A 20,781-nucleotide genomic window follows, 5' to 3' on the forward strand; every position below is an offset into this window, starting at 1 on the left:
CTCACAGAGTTACAATTCTCAGCATGCTTTAACAAACTACTGCGCCCAGAATACTTTGAGGGGAGTTTGTGCTTCAGGTGTGCTTAAAAGGTATAGTGGGTAAGCAGCTAAAGACCCTCCCAAGTATTTTTTTAATCCAAAACTGGGCAAGGCTGCTTGCTGTGTCATAAACCCAAGGCAGCATGTTTTCTGTTATCTATTGTCCCCATATTTATGATTGGATGGGCGCGTGGCTGAGAAAGAGAGGCTTACAACAGCCCTTCAATGTAGTCCAGTGTTAAAAGTGCAAGTTGGTGGTGGAGCTGAGGCAGATTTGGGCTTCAGACCTCCGCCTCACGTTGCAGGAAAAGGCCCACTTACTTAAATGCAGGCAGCTGGATACAAAAGCCTTCCATGGACTTGCATGAAGGCGACTGGGACTTGGACATGTTTAAAAATCAGTTGGGGGAGGAAGTGGAGGTCTTTGCTGCTACTGTTTAGGAACCTAGGAAGCTGCCTTCTACTGAGCCAGACCACTGGTTCCTGTAGCTCAATATTGTCTGCACTGGCTGGCAGCAGCTCTTCAGGGAAAATGCCCAGCCCTCTCTGGAGACGCCACTGGGGATTGAACCTGCATGCACACAAGAACCGAAAGTTAAGCCCTGGGTGTCAGTCTACATTTTTCCTATCTCTAGGTACCCGACTTTAAGTCACAGAAAGCCTTTCTATTTCTAGGCCTCTATCATAGTCATCCAATCCCCCAGCATGCGCCGCTTCCCCCAGGTCGGCTTCCTAGACCTAGGGTCTTGCTTAAGGCCCTCCTAAAGGTGCCCAAATCCATGCCTGCTCGAAACCTTTGCTACTCGGAGAGCTTCCCGGCATGGCGACTGAAACGAAGCGACTTCATGATCCGCTTCGCTTGGCCGGTGACACGCCGCCGGGTGGGCTTAACTCCAGGACGTTGGCTCCCGGTCAGGCAGCTGCGTGGACACCCTGAGAAGGAGGGGGCGATGACGCATTTAGTGGGCGGAGCCCCTTCGGCCGGCCTGCGAGAGTCGCCACGTGAGTGTCGGCGGGGAGGCAGGAGCGGCGACAGCGATGGGCGGCGTGGAGAAAAAGAAGGTACCGCGTGGCTTAAGGCAGGCCCAGCCTGCTCACCGCGTTGCTCTCATGAGGGGATGCCGCTTTCCCGTGTAGCGAAGTAACGTCTGAAAGTGGAAACACGTTACTTCCGGAACTAACTACCTAATACACGGCGGCTTGCGGATTTTTTTTTACTATCCTTCTGGTGAAGCAGGGCCGTAGCATGCAGAAGGTCCCATGTTCGGGTTTAGAGCCTGATGGTCTCTCCAGATAGAATTGGGAGAAACCCTGAGGAGCTGCTGCCAGTTCGTGTAGACGCTACTGGGCTAGGTGGGCCAGTAGCCAGACTCGAGATGTGTTAGCTTCTTACGTTCCCGTGTCCTGGGCCAGGAGTAGCGGAAGGGATGCTCTCAAGATGCTGGACTTCCAACTCGTGTCACCCTCCTCTGTTGGCCACTCTAGTTGGAAGTACCATGGGGCATCTGCATGTAGAAGGTCTGAGGCTTATTCCCCAGCATCCCCAGGTGTGGCAGCGAATGTCCCCTGCCTGAAACCCTAAAGAGCAGCTGCCAGTCAGTGTAGACCAGCCTTTCTCATCCTTGGGTCCCCGTATGTTATTTGACACTACAACTCCCATCATCCCTGGCTGCTGGCCCTTCTCACTGGGGATGATGGGAGTTGTAGTTCAATAACATCTGGGGACCCAAGGTTGAGAAAGGCTGGTGCAGACAAATAGTGAACTAGATGGTATAAGGCAGCTTCCATAACTCATTGATAGAGCATCTGCTTCGTATGCAGAAGGCGTATGTCAATCCTTGGCATTTCAGGATTGGGATGGACTCCTTGCCTGAAACCCTGGACAGCTGCTGCCCTTCAGTGTCAAAAATAAGCTAGATGAACCAGCAGTCTGACTCTGCTTAAGGTAGCTTCCTTTGTTCCTGTCTTAGCTGTTTACTATCTAGGCATGAAGGCAGCACTGTAGGATCACTTGCGTTTAAATTAATACACTTAATTTCTCACTGCGAGCCACTCAGTTCTTTGTTTGGGTTTAACTCGTCGAAGGACATATATTAAGCGTTAGATAGATAGATAATTTATTACAGTCAGAGACCAGCTTATAAAACACACTTGGGGGTATTAAGCGTTGTCTCTCTTTTCGTCCCAAAGTACGAGAGGGGTTCTGCCACCAACTATATTACCAGGAACAAAGCCCGGAAGAAGTTGCAACTGAGCCTTGCAGACTTCAGGTAAGGAAAGGAATCATCGCTTACCAGCTTACTGTGGCCCCTTGATACATATGTGTGTGGCAGGAGTGTCTTGAGTATTGCAGTGCTGCCTGGCAGGGGTGTAGTTTGTCTCTCTGTACACACATGCTACTGGATCTCTGTTTGCATCTCTCTCGTGGCTACTCACCACAATGACTCTGCTCTTCCACAGTCTGAGGAGAGAGTCCTCTGGGGCTCGAGTTCTGCTACTGGGCTTCCTTTGGGGGCATCTGGGTGGCCGCAGAGAGAACAGGAGGCTGGACTGGATGGGCCATTGGCCTGATCCATCAGGCCTTTCTTAAGGTCTTATGTCAGGGACGCGGGTGGTGCTGTGGGTAAAACCTCAGTGCCTAGGACTTGCCGATCGTATGGTCGGCGGTTCGAATCCCCGCAGCAGGGTGAGCTCCCGTCGTTCGGTCCCAGCTCCTGCCCGCCTAGCAGTTCGAAAGTACTCTTAAGTGCAAGTAGATAAATAGGTACCGCTTTATAGCGGGAAGGTAAACGGTGTTTCCATGTGCTGCGCTGGTGCTGGCTCGCCAGCTGCAGCTTCGTCACGCTGGCCACGTGACCCGGAAGTGTCTTCAGACGGCGCTGGCTCACAGCCTCTAGAGCGAGATGAGCACGCAACCCTAGAGTCGGACACGACTGGCCCGTACGGGCAGGGGTACCTTTACCTATGTCAGTTAGGGCCAGTGTGTTGGTGGTGGAGTCATAGCAGACCCTGTCGCACTGACTTCTTGGCTTTGGGTTGTAGTGGTGGTGACAGCAGTATCCTGTCGGAAAAACAAGGGCAGAACCATTCAGTTAATAACCTAAGGGTTAATTCTGTTTACAGTTAGTTAGAAGGTTGTGGTGTTGCCCAGCAGATTGGCATGATCCTTGCCAGGAGAGCTCACGTTCTAACTGGCTGTGTAGTTTCAGAGGAAGTTTTACTCTTTCTCTTTAGTTGCTGAATATCTTTCTGCTATGAACAAGGCTTGTAAATGAGACAAAACCTCTCTGTCTATGTCTCCTCAAGTTATACGCAGTTTTTGTTCAGTTTACCCAATCAAGTATTATCACTTTCACTTCTCTCTGGTCTCCGTCTGCATTATTTAGGTGACTGCTAACAGTTCCAACCTGTGATAGCTTCACAGTGAATAGCATTGTGCGTTATGTTGCCTTAACTTGGCCAACGGGAAACCGACAAGACATCTGTTCTCTTCCCCACCCCCCTGCCCTTTCCAGGCGACTCTGCATCCTAAAAGGGATTTACCCTCATGAACCCAAACATAAGAAGAAGGTGAACAAAGGATCTACTGCTGCCAGGACTTTCTACCTCCTGAAAGACATAAAATTTCTCCTACATGAGCCCATTGTCAACAAGTTCCGGGAATATAAGGTATTGTGATCCCGTGGGATCCTGCAGCCAATCACAAACATTAGGTTTAATATCACCACCTGCAACAGTTTTAGAGCGCTGACTTTGGAGACGGATTAGAGGAAGGGAGTTACCATTTCCTTTCAAGAGCTGCAGTCCATTTTGTTCCCCCTGCTCAGTGGTTTGGGTTTTATAGAAAATTTTGAACTGCAAAGAAAAAATTTCTGTTTAAGAATTTCCTGGCTAACCCACATCACTGAACAGCAGAAGAAAAAGACATTGAGGCAAACTAAAACTACTGTTTCTGAAAGAGTAACTTCCTTAGGGGACTTAAGTATCAGGAAATATCCTGAGTGATTTAATTCTGCCTATTTATTTTGCTTGTAGCAAGTAAACAAAGTTTGAAAATTTTGAAACTGCCAAATGTGCCTGATACAGTATTTGAAGTTGGGATTCAATCATTTCTTGTTTCAAATGAACTTCTGCAACTAAATATTTTCCATGGAAAAAAGAAAGCACTGAAACATCCCACATCACTGCCTTTTCTTTAATGACTTGATCCTGAGCCCGGTTGCTAATGAGATGCATTACGTGATAGAATATCAACTCCCTCCAATGAAATCAAACTTGTATTTGTCTGCTGTAAAGTTTATCAGCCATTAGTGTTTCTGGCAGAAAAACTAATGTCAGCATATGTCACCCACAAAGAGATTGGGTGCTGCTGTCTCCTAGCTGCAGAAGCGAGAAGGGGGACTTAAGATACAACTGGCGCTCACTGCCTGCACTTTCTGGAAACAACTGAAGACATTTTGTTCTGACCAGACTTTTCCAACTGCATAAAGTGTCGACTTGTTAAGGTTTTTGTCTTGTTTTAAATGTTTTTGTTGCTTCTGTGTTTTTAATTATCTTACTTGTAAATTGCCTTGAGAGGTTGGTTAAGAAGGTGATTATTAAATCTGTAGTGATGAGGATGATAGCGTAATGTTGGTGGACAGCAGACTAGGTCAGGGAATTCTAGACTGGGCGGCCAGCAGCTGGCAAGGTCACCTGTGTCTGAACCCTTTCTTCCCCACAAGGTGTTTGTCCGCAAATTGCGCAAAGCTTACGGGAAGAGCCAATGGAACACTGTGGAACGGCTGAAGGACAACAAACCTGGATATAGGTTGGACCACATTGTCAAGGAAAGGTAAGAGATGGGAGGCCCAAGGGAGAACCTTGCAGAGGAACCACAATGGGGATCCAAGTAACTGGGCACAGGAGGGTCAGGGGATGGGAGTGCAGTACCCTCTGGCCAAAGAGGCACCGGTACCAGGAGCTGATCCTGTGGATGTGCCACTGGGGCTGGCCCTACATACAATTACCCTTCTGATCCAGCATCCTCAATTTTGTCCCCAGCAGAAGGGGGATCCGATCCCATGGGGACAGAGCAAGCTGACTATAGTCCGGTTGTTTATAAAGCACTCTGGGATGATTAAGACTGTGTGAGTTACATGGTCCTGTTCTTCACCTCCCCCTTGCAGGTACCCGACCTTCATCGATGCCCTGCGGGACCTTGACGACGCTCTTTCCATGTGCTTCCTCTTCGCCACCTTCCCGCGTACCGGCAAGTGCCACGTTCAGACAATCCAGCTGTGCCGCCGCCTCACTGTGGAGTTCCTCAACTACGTCATCTGCTCGCGCTCTCTACGCAAGGTGAGCTGGGTGAGAGGCTATGGGGAGTTACAGATCCAGGAAGGGGTTGGTTTTATTTTAGGTAGATCAACACACATCAAGCTGGGTCTTCAGCATCCTGGTGCCCTCCAGATGTTTTTGTTGGAACCTGTGATCAGCCGAGCTCCTCCGGAATCGCCTCCGACGTGATTAACGACCTGAGCCTTTGATAAGGCTCCAGGCACATTCCCCATTACGCAGAGAATCAAAGCAACACGCAGAAGTGATGAGATTTATGGCTACATCACTATGCTTTATTACTAACTACGCAGACAGAAAACACATCCTCTCTCTGTGAAAGCAGAGAGCCAGTGTGGTGTAGTGGTTAAGAGCAGTAGTCTCGTAATCTGGTGAACCGGGTTCGCGTCTCCGCTCCTCCACATGCAGCTGCTGGGTGACCTTGGGCTAGTCACACTTCTCTGAAGTCTCTCAGCCCCACTCACCTCACAGAGTGTTTGTTGTGGGGGAGGAAGGGAAAGGAGAGTGTTAGCCACTTTGAGACTCCTTCGGGTAGTGATAAAGCGGGATATCAAATCCAAATCCAAACTCAACTGAACAAACAAAGGAACAGGAAACCAGTAACATCACATCCGTCTCCTGTCTTCCGTGAGACTTCCAACAGTCTGGAATCCCAGGAATGTAAACAGAGTCCTGTGACTCCAAGCACTGCACAGTGGCAAACAGAAACTAACAGTTTTCGCCCCCTTGGGCTGCGCTTGCTGGTGCTAATGAGAATTACTGCCTGCAACATCTGGCTGGCTTAAGCGCTCCATCACTGCCTTGGCCAACCTGGTGCCCACCAGAAGTTTTAGACTACAGCTCCCATCAGAACCAGCAAGCGTGACTGTGTGATGCTGAGGCTGCTTGGAAGCACAGCCATGCTGGCAGAGCTTGATAATTCCCTTTTAATGTCGATTCTTCCTCTGGTGGGGCAAGGGGGAGAGAGGAAGCATTGATTTCTCAGGGCCAGGAAATCTAGAGTTTGGAAAAGTAACCATTGCTTCAGCAATGCAGTAACTCAGCTGGGGGGGGGGGCTTTGTATAGGAACTGTAGGCTCCACTTCTTTCTTGCTCAAGTGCAGGAGTTTCTGTGTGCTTCCTCCTCCCAAGTAAACCCAGGTGCAGCTAGCTGGAGATGGAGTGTTGGGGAACAGTCTGAGACACAGCCAAGAAACCAGGCACCTGGTGTAGGGACCTCCAGCCCCTGGAACAGAGATATCTGGCTCTTGTTGCTTCCCAGGGTCACAGGAAGTGCCTTGTAGGGTTCTGCCCCTCCTCCTGCAGAGACTGCAGGTTTGAGGTCTGGGCAGGGCTGAACCCTGATGGGGGTCGTAGTCCAGAACATCTGGAGGCCACCAAGTTGAGGAAGGCAATATCAGAGAAGTGGCCGGCCTTTTTTCACCTGCACTGGACTTCTCCGTTGTGTTCTGTGTTGATTCTCCAGCTGAAACCACCCTCTCTCCTCCCCTTGCCAGGTGTTCCTGTCCATCAAAGGCATCTACTACCAGGCGGAGGTGATGGGGCAGCTTGTCACCTGGATAACACCCTACGCCTTTTCCCACAATGTGAGTACCTGGGCAAGATTTCCTGGCATAGTTTTGTTAATCTCATTGTCATTCCCTGCAAAACAAAGGCACTAACTCCTTCAGTATCATGGGATGGAAGGGCCATAGCTCACCAGCAGAGCACCTGCTTTGCATGCAGAAGATCCCTGGTTCATTCCCCAAAAGTATCTCCAAGTACGGCTGGAAATGCCCCCTTCCTGAAAGCCAAGAGAACTGCTGTCAGTCAGTATAGACAGTATTAAGCTAGATGGACCAAGGATCATACTCGGAATAGGGCAGCTTGCTATGATAAATCTTTCCATTTTGGTGGCTATTTCCCCCCGTTTTTAAGTTCCATACTAAATCTTTCTTAACATAGATAACATAGATTCCTGTGGCGGATCATTTTGCTTGCCGTTTTCTGCAATCTTCTTTTCGATGTGAGGCTACCAGAACCCCCCAATCAATGGTGCCCTGGCTGTGCCTTGGCCCACCTCCTCGTCCCCATTGGCTGCCCAAAGGGAACTAGGAGACCATGACCTGGGCCTTGAGTCCTTTTGCCCGTGGTGCACGTTGACTTCTTGTCCTTGGTTATTCCAGCTGAGCTTCCCTTGGGTCGAAGAATCATTAACTTTAGAAAATGGGCACTGCAGAAGTGACCTTAATTAACAATTAACCCCACTGGAACACTGCTCAGCTGGTGGACAGCTGGTTATTTGGACACATTTGGCCCTGTCCGTTGGCTTGCATAACTTAAATCTGTTGCTTTTCCCATCAGGCCATGCCTTAATGCACCTTGCAGATATAATAGCAACATATACAACCACGCCTTGTTAAAGGGGGTTGTTTGGATAACAGGTGCTGCTGTTGGCAAGCAGGCAGAAGGGGGATAAAGCAAATAATTTAATTAGACAGTGCCTATATGATATCGAGCAGCAGAATAATCTGGCCACAATCAGGAAATTTTGTCCATGGTGTGATTATTTCCCACCAAGTCATTTTGACATTTTGGAACCCCGCTTGTAAAATTTAACAATTCCAAAATACAGACACGCTTTTGCTTTCGCAAGATTGAATGTACTCCCTTCGGCTGTACTTGAGGGTCGATTTCAGAAAATTCCACTGGAAAAACACTTCCCTGCTGAGATGACAGTATTGGGTCAGTGGCTTATATGCTTCTGGCTTGTGTAAAGGTTTGAGGAGTGAGGTTATTACCTCTCTATTATTGTCCATGCCGGGTTGCTCAACCATTCCTACAGTGTCCTTTCTTTTAGCAGATGAAGATGATCAAGTGACAGCAAAAACTGCAAGGTTTTTAGCGGGGGCAATTACGATAAGATCTGTTATTTGATTATTGATGTAAACCCCCAAAATGTATTTTCTATAGTTAAGTTTTTACCTCTATCTTCAGTACATTTTATTTTATTGCTGTGGCTAGTGGCTGATGCAAATAAAGATTATTCTGCTTCAGGCGGAAGGGGGATGGTTGCAGTCGGGCTGAGAAAGCCAAGCAGCTTAGACTTAGAGAAGAGGAAGGGAGATGATGACTTCTCCACCCACAGAGATGCCCCAAAGGGAAGTCCAAAAGCAGCAGCCAAGCTCAAGAGGCCTCTTCCCTCCTGTAGTTTCCAGCAACTGGTGTTCAGAAGCATTGCTGCCTTCAGCTGTGGGCGCAGAGCATCATCACCATGTCTAATAGCCATTGATAGCTTTACTCCTCTTGTAAAGCCATCCAAGTCGTTGGCCGTCACTGCCTCCTGCAGGAGTACGTTCTGTATCTCTGCATAGAGCTATGAAAGTGAAGATGTTACTACAGTGGTACCTCTGGTTGCGAACGGGATCCATTCCGGAGGCCCGTTCGCAACATGAACAAAGCGCAACCCGCAGCGCTTTGGCGCATGCGTGTGACATCGTTTCGCGCTTTGGTACATGTGCGAGCGGCGAAACCCGGAAGTAACCCTTTCCGGTACTTCCGGGTCGCCACGGGACGTAACCTGAAAGAACGTAACATAAATTAAACGGAACATGAGATATGTCTGTAGAGAAAACTTCTACATGGAAGTAGAACTGGGTGTTTTGAAAGGGGTGTTTGTGTGTGTGTGTTACAGTGGCTTAATCGGCACCCCTCTTTCCTCCCAGCACCCGACAGACGTGGACTACAGAGTCATGGCCACCTTCACGGAGTTCTACACCACTCTCGTGGGCTTCATTAATTTCCGCCTCTACCAGTCCATCAACTTGCACTACCCTCCAAAGGTGAGGAATTCACTGTGTAGAATTGAGAAAAACAACTGGAGGGCAGGGGAAATCCCAGGGACTTAAGACTCAAGCTGGTGTACGTGGCTCTCCCTCTCCCAATTTATCCTTGCAAGAACCCTGTGAGGTAGCTTAGGCCGAGAGAGGCAATGACTTGGCCAAGGTGACCCAGTGAGCTTCATGCCCAATTGCCAGCTTAGTGCAGTAAGGTTTTTATTCTTTCATGGAACCTGTGGGCCATGCACTGCCTTGTCAAGTGGGGGGGGGGGGAGAGTGAGACCAAACTTTGAAGCTGCCTTTCCAGAGCTGGCTGAGTGAGGCTCTGGGCTTTGGGAAGGAGATGCAAGGCTCAGGCAGGGTCCTAGAGCTCTCACACCTCCTCCCAAAGCTTGGAAAGTGCTACCTAGGCTTTGGGAAGGAGGTGAGGGCACTAGGACCCTGTTAGAGCCCTCGTGCCTCCTTCCCCAAGTCCAGCATCTTGCTTACTTGGCTTTGGGAAGGCAGTGCGGGGGCATCAAATTATGATTCAGCCGTCATCACGTTGGACCACCTTGATTTTAAAGCAGCAGACCTGTCACTTTAAAAGGAATGACAAAAAACTTGAAAAATGAACTGGTCACAAAAGCACAGAAGGGATGGGAGAGAGAAAGATCAGGCAATTTTGAGGGTCATGCTGGGCGCCACTCATGAAAAGGCCCCGTCCCACATCCCAACAGACCAAAATCTGGGTGTGGGTGAGAGAGATGGCTTTCCTCCAATCACCACCATGGCTGGGCGGGATCAAGGAGGGTTAAAGGCAGAAAAGCCCTGAAGGCTGGGGCTGCCAGCCAGCAGGAATGTTCTCTTGTTAAACAGATTCTGAGGAAGGAGGTCATCCCTGCATCTGTGTGTATTTCAGATCGAAGGCCAGTCCCTGTCAGAGCTGACGCCAGAGGATGGGGAGGTGTACGCCTTGGACTCTGAGAGCTACCTGGAGGTGAGTGGGCAGGAGTGGCGCCCAAGAATCAGCCGTCTGGGCCTTGGATGGGGAACAACAGTCTGTTAATTGCTGGACATCTTTATCCCCTCAGAAACTGTCGGCTCTCAGCACCAGCCTGGCCCAGGTGGTGGCACCTGACCTGACCTAGCTTAGTCAGTGTTGAGGGGGGTGGGGGTGGTAGTTGCAGTTCCACAACATCTGAGAACCCCGAGCTTGAAGATCAGTGCTGTAGATTGGACCCTACAATCAGCAGATGAGGCCTTGTTGGTTGCTGCTGCCACTGGGGGCTGCCTGATTGGCCTTGACCCCTGACAGGGCCTTTTCATTGGTAGTTCCCTGTTGGCCACTCTCCAGTTCTGCTTTATTTCCTGCCCCAAATGATCGTTCCAAGGAAACGGCAAACCACCTCTGCTTCTGTTTCATCTGCACTCGGTGACACAATTAAGTATCTGCTAATTGCTGGACATCTTTTTCCCCTCAGAAACTGTCGGCTCTCAGCGCCAGCCTGGCCCGAGTGGTGGCACCTGACCCGGAGGACGAGGCAGTCGTGGATGAGTTCCCCGTGGAGGAAGTAAGTTCTGCCCGGAGCTCTAGAGTAGGGGAGGGCCTCCACAGATCCACCCCTCCCACCAAAAAAACCACCACCACCTGTAACTGGGGCCTGCTGGGAATGGGGCACTGGCCCTTTGTGGGAACAATGAAGCCACGCAGCATAAGTTGCCGCTCCAGCCCATTTCAGAGGGGCTGGGAAGGCAAGGCCAGAAGTCAGAGGGGCTTCTCTCGGACTGTAGCTTTCCTTAGCCTTGGTGGTGGGTACCTGAGATGGGAGAGCTCCCCTGAACTCGCCTCAGGTTAACGAAGAAGTCACCCGAGATCTTCCTAACCTGATGCTCCTGGATGCTTTGTACTCTAACTTCCAAGGCTGATGGAAGTCATACTCCAAAAACGTATGGAGGGCACTGAGTTTGGGAAGCTTGGCCTAGAAGGGATCTCACTGTGCCTTTCTCCCCCACTACACCAGGAGAGTGCAGAGCAAGAGGAGGCCCGGAAAAAGGAGCAGGAGGCCCTGGAGAAGCAGAAGAGGCTCTTTGAAGGCCTTCGCTTCTTCCTCAACAGGGAAGTGCCCAGGGAGCCTCTGGCTTTCATCATCCGGTATGTAGCGCGGTCGCTCTGCCTTGGGCTTTTGGCTCTGGTTATTTTGCCAGGTGCATCCCAGGCCTTGGTAGTTTGGCTGGATTTTGATGGCCCTATTGGGGTGGGGAGAGGAGGGGAGTCTACATGCAAGGACCCCGAACCCTGGTCTCATTCCAGACTTAATGGCTAAGACTGCAGCACTAGCCCCACTTACCTGGAGGTAAGCCCCATTGAGTTATTCCAATAATTTGTTTTATTGCCTGCCCTTCAGCCAAAAGTCCCAGGGCAGGTCGCAGCAATTTAAAATGCGACCTTTAAAAGGAGTTTAAAACAAATCGTGATCACAGGAATAAAGTGAGTCCTGAAAGCACACACCTCCAGTGTCAGGGTAAAGAGATAGATCTTATGCATGCAGCTAAGCCTGTACATTCAAGGTGCCAGCTGTACCTTTGTCAGGAGGGAGTTCCGTAACTGGGGGACTGCCACAGAAAATGCCCTTTCCCATGCCAACATCACCCCAGCTTCTGAGAGTGGGTGAACTGCCAAGAGGGCCTGCTGTGCTAATCTTAACATCCAAGAAAGCCTGTAGGGAAGGAGGCTGCCTTTCTGATATTTGGGGCCTTAGGCATTTAGGGCTTTAAAGAAGTAATAATAATAAGACGTGGGACACGGGTGGTGCTGTGGTCTAAACCACTGAGCCTCTTGGCTTGCCGATCAGAAGGTCGGCGGTTCGAATCCCTGCAACGGGGTGAGCTCCCGTTGCTCAGTCCCAGCTCCTGCCAACGTGGCAATTTGAAAGCACGTCAAAAAGTGCATGTAGATAAATAAGTACCACTCCGGCAGGAAGGTAAACGGCGTTTCCGTGCGCTGCTCTGGTTTTGGTGTTCCGTTACGCCAGAAACAACTTAGTTATGCTGGCCACATGATCCGGAAAAACTGTCTGCAGACAAACGCTGGCTCCCTCGGCCTGTAAAGCGAGATGAGCGCCACAACCCAAGAGTCATCTGCAACTGGACTTAACTGTCAGGGGTCCTTTACCTTTACCTTTTCTTTTAATAATAAGAAGAAGAACATTAATTTTATTATTTATGTGCTGCCCATCTGACTGGGTTGCCAGAGCATCTCTGAACTGCTCCCAACAAAGTATTATAAACACAAAATAGCACCAGCCATTAAAATCTTCCCTGAACAAGGCTGCCTCCAGATGTCTTCTAAAAGTCAAATTGTTGTTTATCTCCTTGACATCTGACGGGAGGGCACCACTACTGAGAAGGCCCTCCGCCTGCTTCCCTGTAGCTTCACGTCTCACAGTGAGGGAACCACCAGAAGGCCCTCAGACCTGGACCTCAGTTGAATTGTGTGCAGAAACAGACTGGCAACCAATTCAGTAGGACTCATTTCTGAGCAGGCGTGGTTGGGTTTGTGCTGTAGGGTTTGGTCTTCCTGTTTGATTGGTTCAAGAGGGTGTGTGTCATCGTCCCCTTTCTGGCAGGTGCTTTGGGGGCCAAGTGTCCTGGGACAAGTCTGTTTGCATTGGCGCTACCTATGATGTGACGGACCCAACCATCACCCATCAAATCGTTGACCGGCCTAGTCTGGAAAAGCAAGTCATAGGCAGGTGAGTGCAGCAGTCTCTTGGTCGGGACTACAACTCCCATCAGCCCCAGGCAGCATGTCTTCCAGCCAGGGATGATGGGAACTGTAGTCTGACAACATCTGGAAAGCTTCAGGTTGGCTACCTTTGGGCTAAAGGCTTGGAGGTTCACAGCGAGATCAAGGGTCTCAGATTCCCCCCCCCCATCCACCCGGTTCTGGATCACTTGTCCATTCTGGTTCTCGAGAGACTGGGCTTGTGTTTCTCCCCAGGTATTACATCCAGCCGCAGTGGGTCTTCGATTCAGTCAATGCCAAGCTGTGCCTTCCGGTGGCAGATTACTTCCTCGGCGTCCTGCTGCCTCCTCACCTCTCACCATTCGTGACTGAGAAGGAAGGGGACTACATCCCACCAGAGAAGCTGAAACTGCTAGCCTTGCAGAGAGGTGACGAGCCAGGTAACGCGATGCTCCGTGAACCGGGGCCCATGGTTCTCCAGACTTGGGTCCCCTGCCAATATTAGACTGCAACTCCCATAATCCCCAGTTGCTTAGTCAGTGTTATGGGGGGGCAGTTCCAAACATCTGAGAATCCCCCAAGCTTGAAAATCAGTGCCACTGGGGGCTGCCTGATTGGCATTGACCCCTGACAGGGCCTTTTCATTGGTAGTTCCCTAGTTGCGGAATTCCCTCCCTAGTGAGACACACCTGTTATCATCATTATTAACTTTCAGGAGGAATTTGAAAGCATTTCTCTTTACCCATAAATTTGGTGGCTGAAGAATACTGTTCCTGCAGTCTGAGCCTCTTGGACTTGCTGATCGGTAGGTCGGCAGTTCAAATCCCTGCAACGGGGTGAGCTCCCGTTGCTCTGTCCCACTCCTGCCAACTAGCAGTTCAAAAGCACACCAGTGCAAGTAGATAAATAGGCATTTCTGTGGCAGGAAGGTAAACGGTGTTTCCATATGCTGTGGTTTCCATCACGGTGTCTCGTTGTGCCAGAAGTGGTTTAGTGATGCTGGCCATATGACCTGGAAAGCTGTCTGTGGACAAACACTGGCTCCCTCGGCCTGAAAGCGAGATGAGCACCACAATCATTCTGATGTGTTCCGTTCAGTGAATGGTGAGGGGCTTTCTTCTCGCAAGCCTGCCTTACCTGTGTGGCGCTCACGGAAAGTAACACGAGGTGGTTCCTTCCTGTAGGAGAAGAGAGCGGATCGGAAGAACAGGAAGAGAGTGACGATGCCACAGAAGGCTCGGAGGACGAGGATGAGGGTTCTGAGAAAGAAGACGAGGGGAAGCTGAAGAAGATGGAAGAGCAGAGGACCCAGAGCAAGGTACGTGGGGAGAGAGGCACAATTGTTTCCTGAAAGTTTTGCCTGCCTCCGGGTTGCCCTTTTGAGTTTGTGATTTCCTCCTCCCCCTCCCACAGGCCCTCCCGGTGAAGGTGACGGCAGGTAAAGTCCTGAGAGAGGACAAGCAGCGGCTGGCGCAAGAGGAGCAGAGCGAGGAGAAGCGCTTGGCCATCATGATGATGAAGAAGCGGGAGAAGTACCTGTACCAGAAGATCATGTTTGGGAAGAGGCGCAAGATCCGAGAGGTATTGTCACAATGGGCCGCTCCTTCCTGTCCTAGGCTTGAGCTGTCTTGCTGTGCTGGGCCTAGGAAAAGGTTGCGGGTGTGTCCTACGAAGTTGTCCTGTTAGGTTTCCCACCTGCACTGTGGGACCTCCTCTCCCCACCACATGCCCCTCAAATCTGGAACAGCTTTGCAAGGGGAGTAACACAGGGCAAGGGAAGGCGGAGGAAGTCATGTTGTGCAGTCCTTAGGACCATAGGATGCTGTCTTCTGCCGAATCAGACCATTGGTCCTTCCTGATTATTATTATTATTATTATTATTATTATTATTATTATTCATACCCTTCCCATCTGGCTGGGTTCCCCAAGCCACTCTTGGTGGCTCACAACAGACTATTAATAATATGATAAAACATCAAGCATTAAAAACTTCCCTGAACAGGGAAGCCTTCAGATAGTTGTTTATTTCCTTCAGATAGTTGCTTATTTCCTTGACATTTGATGGAAGGGCGCTCCACAGGGCAGGCACCACTACCGAGTAGGCCCTCTGCCTGGTTCCCTGTAACTTTGCTTCTCGCAGTAAAGGAACTGCCAGAAAGCCCTCGGAGCTGGACCTCAGAGTCCGGGCCGAACGATGGGGATGGAGACGCTCCTTCAGTTATACAGGGCCGAGGCCGTTTAGGGCTGTAAAGGTCAGCACCAACACTTTGAATTGTGCTCGGAAACATACTGAGAGCCAATGTAGGTCTTTCAGGACCGGTATAATACGGACTCGGTGGCCACTCCCGGTCACCAGTCTAGCTGCCACATTCTGGATTAGTTGTAGTTTCCAAGTCACTTTCAAAGGTAGCCCCCCGTAGAGCACATTGCAGTATTGTCTACACCAGCAGCAAATGGGTCTCCTAAGCCCTACCTGGAGATGCTGGTGGAATGAACCTGATATCTTTTGCATGCCATGGACATACTCTACCACCGCACAACAGCCCTTCCCTAAAATGAAGTAAGATTCCTGTCCTTGTGTTACAAATTACAGTGGTGCCTCGCAAGACGAAAAGAATCCGTTCTGTGATTCTCTTCGTCTAGCGTTTTTTTTGTCTTGCGAAGCAGGCCCATTGACGGATTAGAGGATTAGCGCTATTAGTGGCTTTTAGCGGCTTATCAGCTTATCGGATCAGCTGATAAGCGGCTTAGAAAAAGGGGGGAGGAAAAAAACCTGCAGGAACTCGCAAGACATTTTCGTCTTGCGAAGCAAGCCCATAGGAGATTCGTTTTGCAAAGCACCTCCAAAACGGAAAACTCTTTCGTCTAGCGAGTTTTCCGTCTTGCGAGGCATTCGTCTTGCGGGGCACCACTGTAAAGACTGATTTAAATAGGGACATAGGAAGCTGCCGTATACTGAGTCAGAACATGGGTCCATGTTGCTCAGTATTGTCGGCACTGGTGGGCAGCATCTCTCCAAAGGTTCAGACAGAATCTTCCACGGTCCTACCTGGAGATTTCTTGGGTTGAACCTGGGACCTTTTTGTGTGCAAAGCAGATATCCTGTTACTGAGCTATAGCCCAAACAGGATTACAGCAATTCGTTGGATGCAGTCCAAGATTCCCCTCCTTTCTTCAAGTGAGTCTACAGACATAAGCACAGGAGTAGCCAAGATAGTGACCTCCATATGTTGTTGGACTGCAACTCCTATCAGCCCCACCATGGCCAATGGACAGGGATGATGGGAGTTGTAGTCAAGCAACATCCAGAAAGGCACTGTCTTGGCTACAACCGCATTAGCGATGCTCGATTCTAGGCTGTAAAAAGCTAACCCTCCTTGTTTCCACACATACAGCTCTTGCAAGGCACAGGAGGAAGACAGGCTGGATTTGTTTTATTTTTCTAGATCATTTTTAAACTTACAAAAGAGGCAGTCACTAGCGTTTATTGTTCATTTCAAGTTATAAATAGTATCGGCAAATCCAAGATTACCATTCCAGAGTAGCCTCTTTGTTGGGATCTTCTTATCACAACTCACACACACCCCACCTTCCTTAAACATTACAAAACAAACATTGAACTCTGCTGCAGCAATATCCTATGAGTCACGCATCCAGCACTACCATTTCAGGAAGAGAAGCGGCTTGTATGTGTGCAGGGCCACCTTGTCCTCTGCTTCTGCCAATGTGCGTTTGTGGGTACAGTGGTACCTCGGGTTACATACACTTCAGGTTACATACGCTTCAGGTTACAGCCTCCGCTAACCCAGAAATAGTGCTTCAGGTTAAGAACTTTGCTTCAGGATGAGAACAGAAATCGTGTTCCGGCAGCGTGGCAGCAGCAGGAGGCCCCATTAGCTAAAGTGGTGCTTCAGGTTAAGAACAGTTTCAGGTTCGAATTAAGTATTTAACCCGAGGTACCACTGTATTAGCTGAGGCATTCTTAGCTCTCCCTCTGCAGCGTCTGGCATTCAATAGAGCAGGCGTAGAAAACCTTTGGCCTGCCAGAGGTTATTGAACTACAACTCCTGTTAGCCCCAGCAAGCGTGACCAATGACCAGGAATGATGGGAATTGTAGTCCAACAGCAACTGGAGGACCAAATATTCCCCACACAGGCAGTGAAGTGATGGAAGGTTGGTGCTCACTACACAAAACTTTCCTGATCTTAAGTTTGTGGAATGTGCCACATACTTTTCTTTCTTTAGATTGGTTTTATTGAAAGATTTTCATGGCTAACAACAGTGCTCCATATAGCGTCTCCTGTTTTTAGTTCATAGAGTCTTTTTCATAGTCGGTTACATTTGGTGTGAGTCATTGCTATCGTAGGCATTGTGAGTTTTGGGGGGTGGGGAGAGAAGGGGGTAGTGTTGTTTCCTTCTGTTGCATAGTGTGTGTATGGAGTTTTGTTTCAGCATCACGGGGATAGTTTTGTTATCTATTCATATATTTGTTTTCATTGGCGGTGCAGCAGGTTGGGGAGCCCAGAGCTTGGTTGTTTGCATTTGATTAAGTAGCAGTGAGTTTTGTTTGATTGTGGGACAACTTCAGAAGAAACACAACACATGCTTTAATCCAGACTCGACCAATCTGTTGCCTTCCAGATGTTTTGGACTACAACTCCCATCACGACTGCTGGCTGGGGCTGATGGGATCTGTAGTCCAAGACATCCGGAAAGCACTAGGTTGGCCAAGGTTGCTTTATTTTGTCTGATGCTGAAAATTCAAGCATTGACCTAACATGTCATGGGGGGGGGGAGAAAGGGGGGACTTGAGCAAGAGTGTGTAGGGTCAATATGGGGCTGCTTTTGGAGAGCAGATTCATTGGTTCATAGAATTAATGAACTGTATGCCACTCTCTGTGACTCAAAGTGCAGTGTTGCTGCAAGAATCTCTCTATGTCCCCTACTCTTTCACTTCTGCGAGAAATTAACCTGAATCTCTTTTTTTTTAAAGATATTAAAGTTTTTAAAGTATAACAGTAAAAATGAAAAATAAAAAGAAACATACAAAATAAAAACAGTTAAAAAACACATTGATTTTCCATAACATATCTTCCTTACACTTATTTCCCCGGACCTCCTCATACCTCCCTTTTTTGTATTCCACTTCAGTTTGTTAGTTCAGCAAATCCTTGCCATTAAGCTTTTACCCTTTTGTAAACCTTTTTTCCTATCTCTTAAAGCATCACAGCTGGAAACCACTTAGTTTCTATCCAACATCCTTCTAGCATTCATTAATTCTACAATATTTCTGTAAATAGTCTTTAAATTTCTTCCAGTCTTCTTTCACCGACTCTTCTCCCTGGTCTCGAATTCTGCCAGTCATTTCTTCCAATTCCATGTAATCAATCACCTTCATCTGCCATTCTTCCAGAGTGGGTAAATCTTGTGTCTTCTAAATTAACCTGAATCTCGAGGTCTTCTTGGCTTGAGAGTTCCAATCCAAGCATTCGGGTGCACAGCACCCATACTAACAGAGGACGATGGCCTGCAAAGGGGTGTTTGCTCAGTGAAATTGCTCGTGATATACACAGAGGCTGCCCATCAGTGCCTCCTATAGTAGCTGGGAAAGATATCAGAATTCCACAAGGCACAAAAGACTGTTTGCGGTTCCTGCTCAGTTTCTGTTTGCACTGACTTGGCATCTTCTGTGCTGAACGCACCTCTTTAAACATGCCCACATTTCACTGGGTGTCAGAATTGGACACGCTCCCTCCCTTCCATGTTGAACAGAGGAGAACTGCAAATAGCTTCTCTCTGAGCCAGTGCAGGGGTGGCTGATGTAGGTGACTTCCCTTCAGATAGAGGAATGGGTGGCTGTGCTCGTGGCATTTGGTTTTCCTGTCTCTTTTCTTGCCTTTCTAGATGTGGCAGCCATTTTATCTTACACTACACTCCCCACACACACACACACACATCAGCCTTTTTGTGACTGGCACCCACAGCCCTTTCCCAAAATTCCAAATGGGCCCACTGACCCAAAAAAGTTGGCAGCCCCTGCTGTATATACCACATGTGTCAAAAAAAGTTGGATTTTTGAGACATGAACTAATGCATTTTGTTTTTTCCTCCCCTCTCAGGCTAACAAACTAGCAGAGAAACGAAAAGCTCACGACGCGGTAGTGAAATCGGAGAAGAAGAAAATGAAGAAAGCACAATGAGAGTAACAGAGACCTCTCATCCCAGCCTGTTCCCTTCTCACACAGGCCTACAAGATGGGCACTTTGGGCCTTTCACCTGTTGGTGGGATGCCTCAGAATTCTGGCATCTTCCCCTGAATCCATTTTCACCAAGGTGGACTCCTGTGGGATGATTGGGCCTAGTAGTACCTTGGGCTTCAAGGAGGAGAAGGTCCGCTTTATTTAAAAACACATCTGAATTCTCCTCAGTTCCCATCAGGGTTTTCTCGTTGTATGATGGTTGCTGTCATGCATCAGATTTGCCAGTCAGGACAGGCTTTCTAGGCTTTGATAGAAACAAAAAACGCACTGGTAAATGTGTGGGGTAACTGAGAGACTGTGAATAAGGCTCCCCACATACACTTCCTGTAAGTGACTTTTCGTGAGAAAAAGTCTCTCTGGCTATTTTGGCACAGGGAATAAGTAGGCCTGAGGTCTGCAAGACCACCACAGAATCCACCCCTTAATTTTAAATGTCACTTTCTTCCAGTTGGTGAGCATATGGGAGGGAGCTTGTGGTCTTTCCAGAGGGCAGAATTGCCTCTGAACTGTTGCTGTGCTTTGTAAAGAAACCTATTTACACTGTCGATGCAAGGGCTCAGGTTGAACAGTCCTGTCTTGGTAAATGGAACAGCTTGGGGATTTTATGGGTAATGGGGTGTGTATCCATCCCCCCCCCCCGCCTTGCTTTTGTCTTCTTTGATTCTGATGCTGCCCCATAGCACCCATTCATAGCCTGGACAGCTAAAGAATGCATCTGGACCCCAAACCTCTTCCGCATTTTGTATTACAATTTCAAATCGCAGAATAATTTACGTTCTCTTTTATTAAACTGAGCTTTGAAACGAATCTCAGCAGTCTTCTTCCTCCTTCTCCTTCTCACAAACATCATTGAATTTATTGCCTGCCGTTCACCAGCAAGTCCCAGGGTGGGTTGCAATAATTCAAACTTAAAAGCAGTTAGAACCAATTGCAATCACAGTCCAGTTGGCAGAGCATGAGACTCTCAATCCCAAGGTTGTGGGTTCAAATCCCGTGTCAGACAAGATTCCTGTATTGCAGGGGGTTGGACTAGATGACCCTTAAGGTCACTTCCAATTCTATGGTTCTGTGAATAGGGTGGGCTCTGACAACACACATCTCGGGTTGTGTAAAGAGGCCAGGGTAAGGACTGAACCACAGAGCAAATGTGTCTTACACCTTGCCTTTTGCCTGCCTCTTCCCCATGCCTGCCCACCACCCACAAAGGCCAGCTTTTTTGCCGCCTCCCTGCAAATGCCTTATTACCAGAGTAAATAATCTACTATGCTTATATCCCGTCCTTTTTCCTCTAAGCAGCTTAAGGTGGCAAACAAACTGGTTCTACTCCTTCCCATTTTATCCTTGCAACAACCCTGCGAGGTAGGTTAGGATTAGAGATGACAGGGCATTGCAGAAAAGGGACATAGGAAGCTGCCTTATACTGAGCCAGATGGTTGGACTGTCTAGCTCAGTGTCCTCTACAGTAACCAGCAGTGTCTCTCTGGGGTTTCAGGCACAGCGGGAGACACCAAGGATTAAAGGTGAGACCTTCAGTAATGCAAACTGGATGCTTTACTGTGTTTGTACCTTAGGAACAGAGGACGCTGCCCTGAATAGCTT

At 48.8% G+C, this 20,781-nt stretch overlaps 1 protein-coding gene across 2 annotated transcripts; it reads left to right on the forward strand.

The window, feature by feature from the left end:
- The first annotated feature begins 970 nt into the window (after positions 1 to 970).
- On the forward strand, positions 971 to 19,989 carry PES1 (pescadillo ribosomal biogenesis factor 1). 2 transcript variants are annotated; one of them, XM_081174935.1, is made up of 15 exons: positions 971 to 1,101; positions 2,230 to 2,309; positions 3,555 to 3,708; positions 4,764 to 4,873; positions 5,208 to 5,379; positions 6,873 to 6,962; positions 9,081 to 9,197; positions 10,096 to 10,173; positions 10,658 to 10,747; positions 11,198 to 11,328; positions 12,803 to 12,928; positions 13,177 to 13,361; positions 14,109 to 14,239; positions 14,335 to 14,502; positions 19,042 to 19,989. In XM_081174935.1, the coding sequence occupies exons 1-15, from the start codon at positions 1,078 to 1,080 to the stop codon at positions 19,120 to 19,122; spliced, it is 1,737 nt and encodes a 578-aa protein (XP_081031061.1). In that variant the 5' UTR covers positions 971 to 1,077; the 3' UTR covers positions 19,123 to 19,989. The 2 variants fall into 2 exon arrangements, with proteins under 2 accessions (XP_081031061.1, XP_081031060.1); XM_081174934.1 differs by having other exon boundaries at positions 972 to 1,101; positions 14,106 to 14,239.
- The last annotated feature ends 792 nt before the right edge of the window (positions 19,990 to 20,781 follow it).

This window comes from Podarcis bocagei, assembly GCF_964188305.1.
Source record: "Podarcis bocagei genome assembly, chromosome: 16".
In the NCBI taxonomy this organism is placed as follows: domain Eukaryota; kingdom Metazoa; phylum Chordata; class Lepidosauria; order Squamata; family Lacertidae; genus Podarcis; species Podarcis bocagei.

What these genes read in the sequence shown, in the direction of transcription:
- PES1 (XM_081174934.1), top strand. Translation starts at nt 1,078, where the DNA reads ATGGGCGGCGTGGAGAAAAAGAAG. An exon ending in GAAAAGCAAGTCATAGGCAG is followed by an intron (nt 12,929 to 13,176) that starts GTGAGTGCAGCA and finishes GTTTCTCCCCAG; the next exon opens with GTATTACATCCAGCCGCAGT. An exon ending in GCAGAGAGGTGACGAGCCAG is followed by an intron (nt 13,362 to 14,105) that starts GTAACGCGATGC and finishes TCCTTCCTGTAG; the next exon opens with GAGAAGAGAGCGGATCGGAA.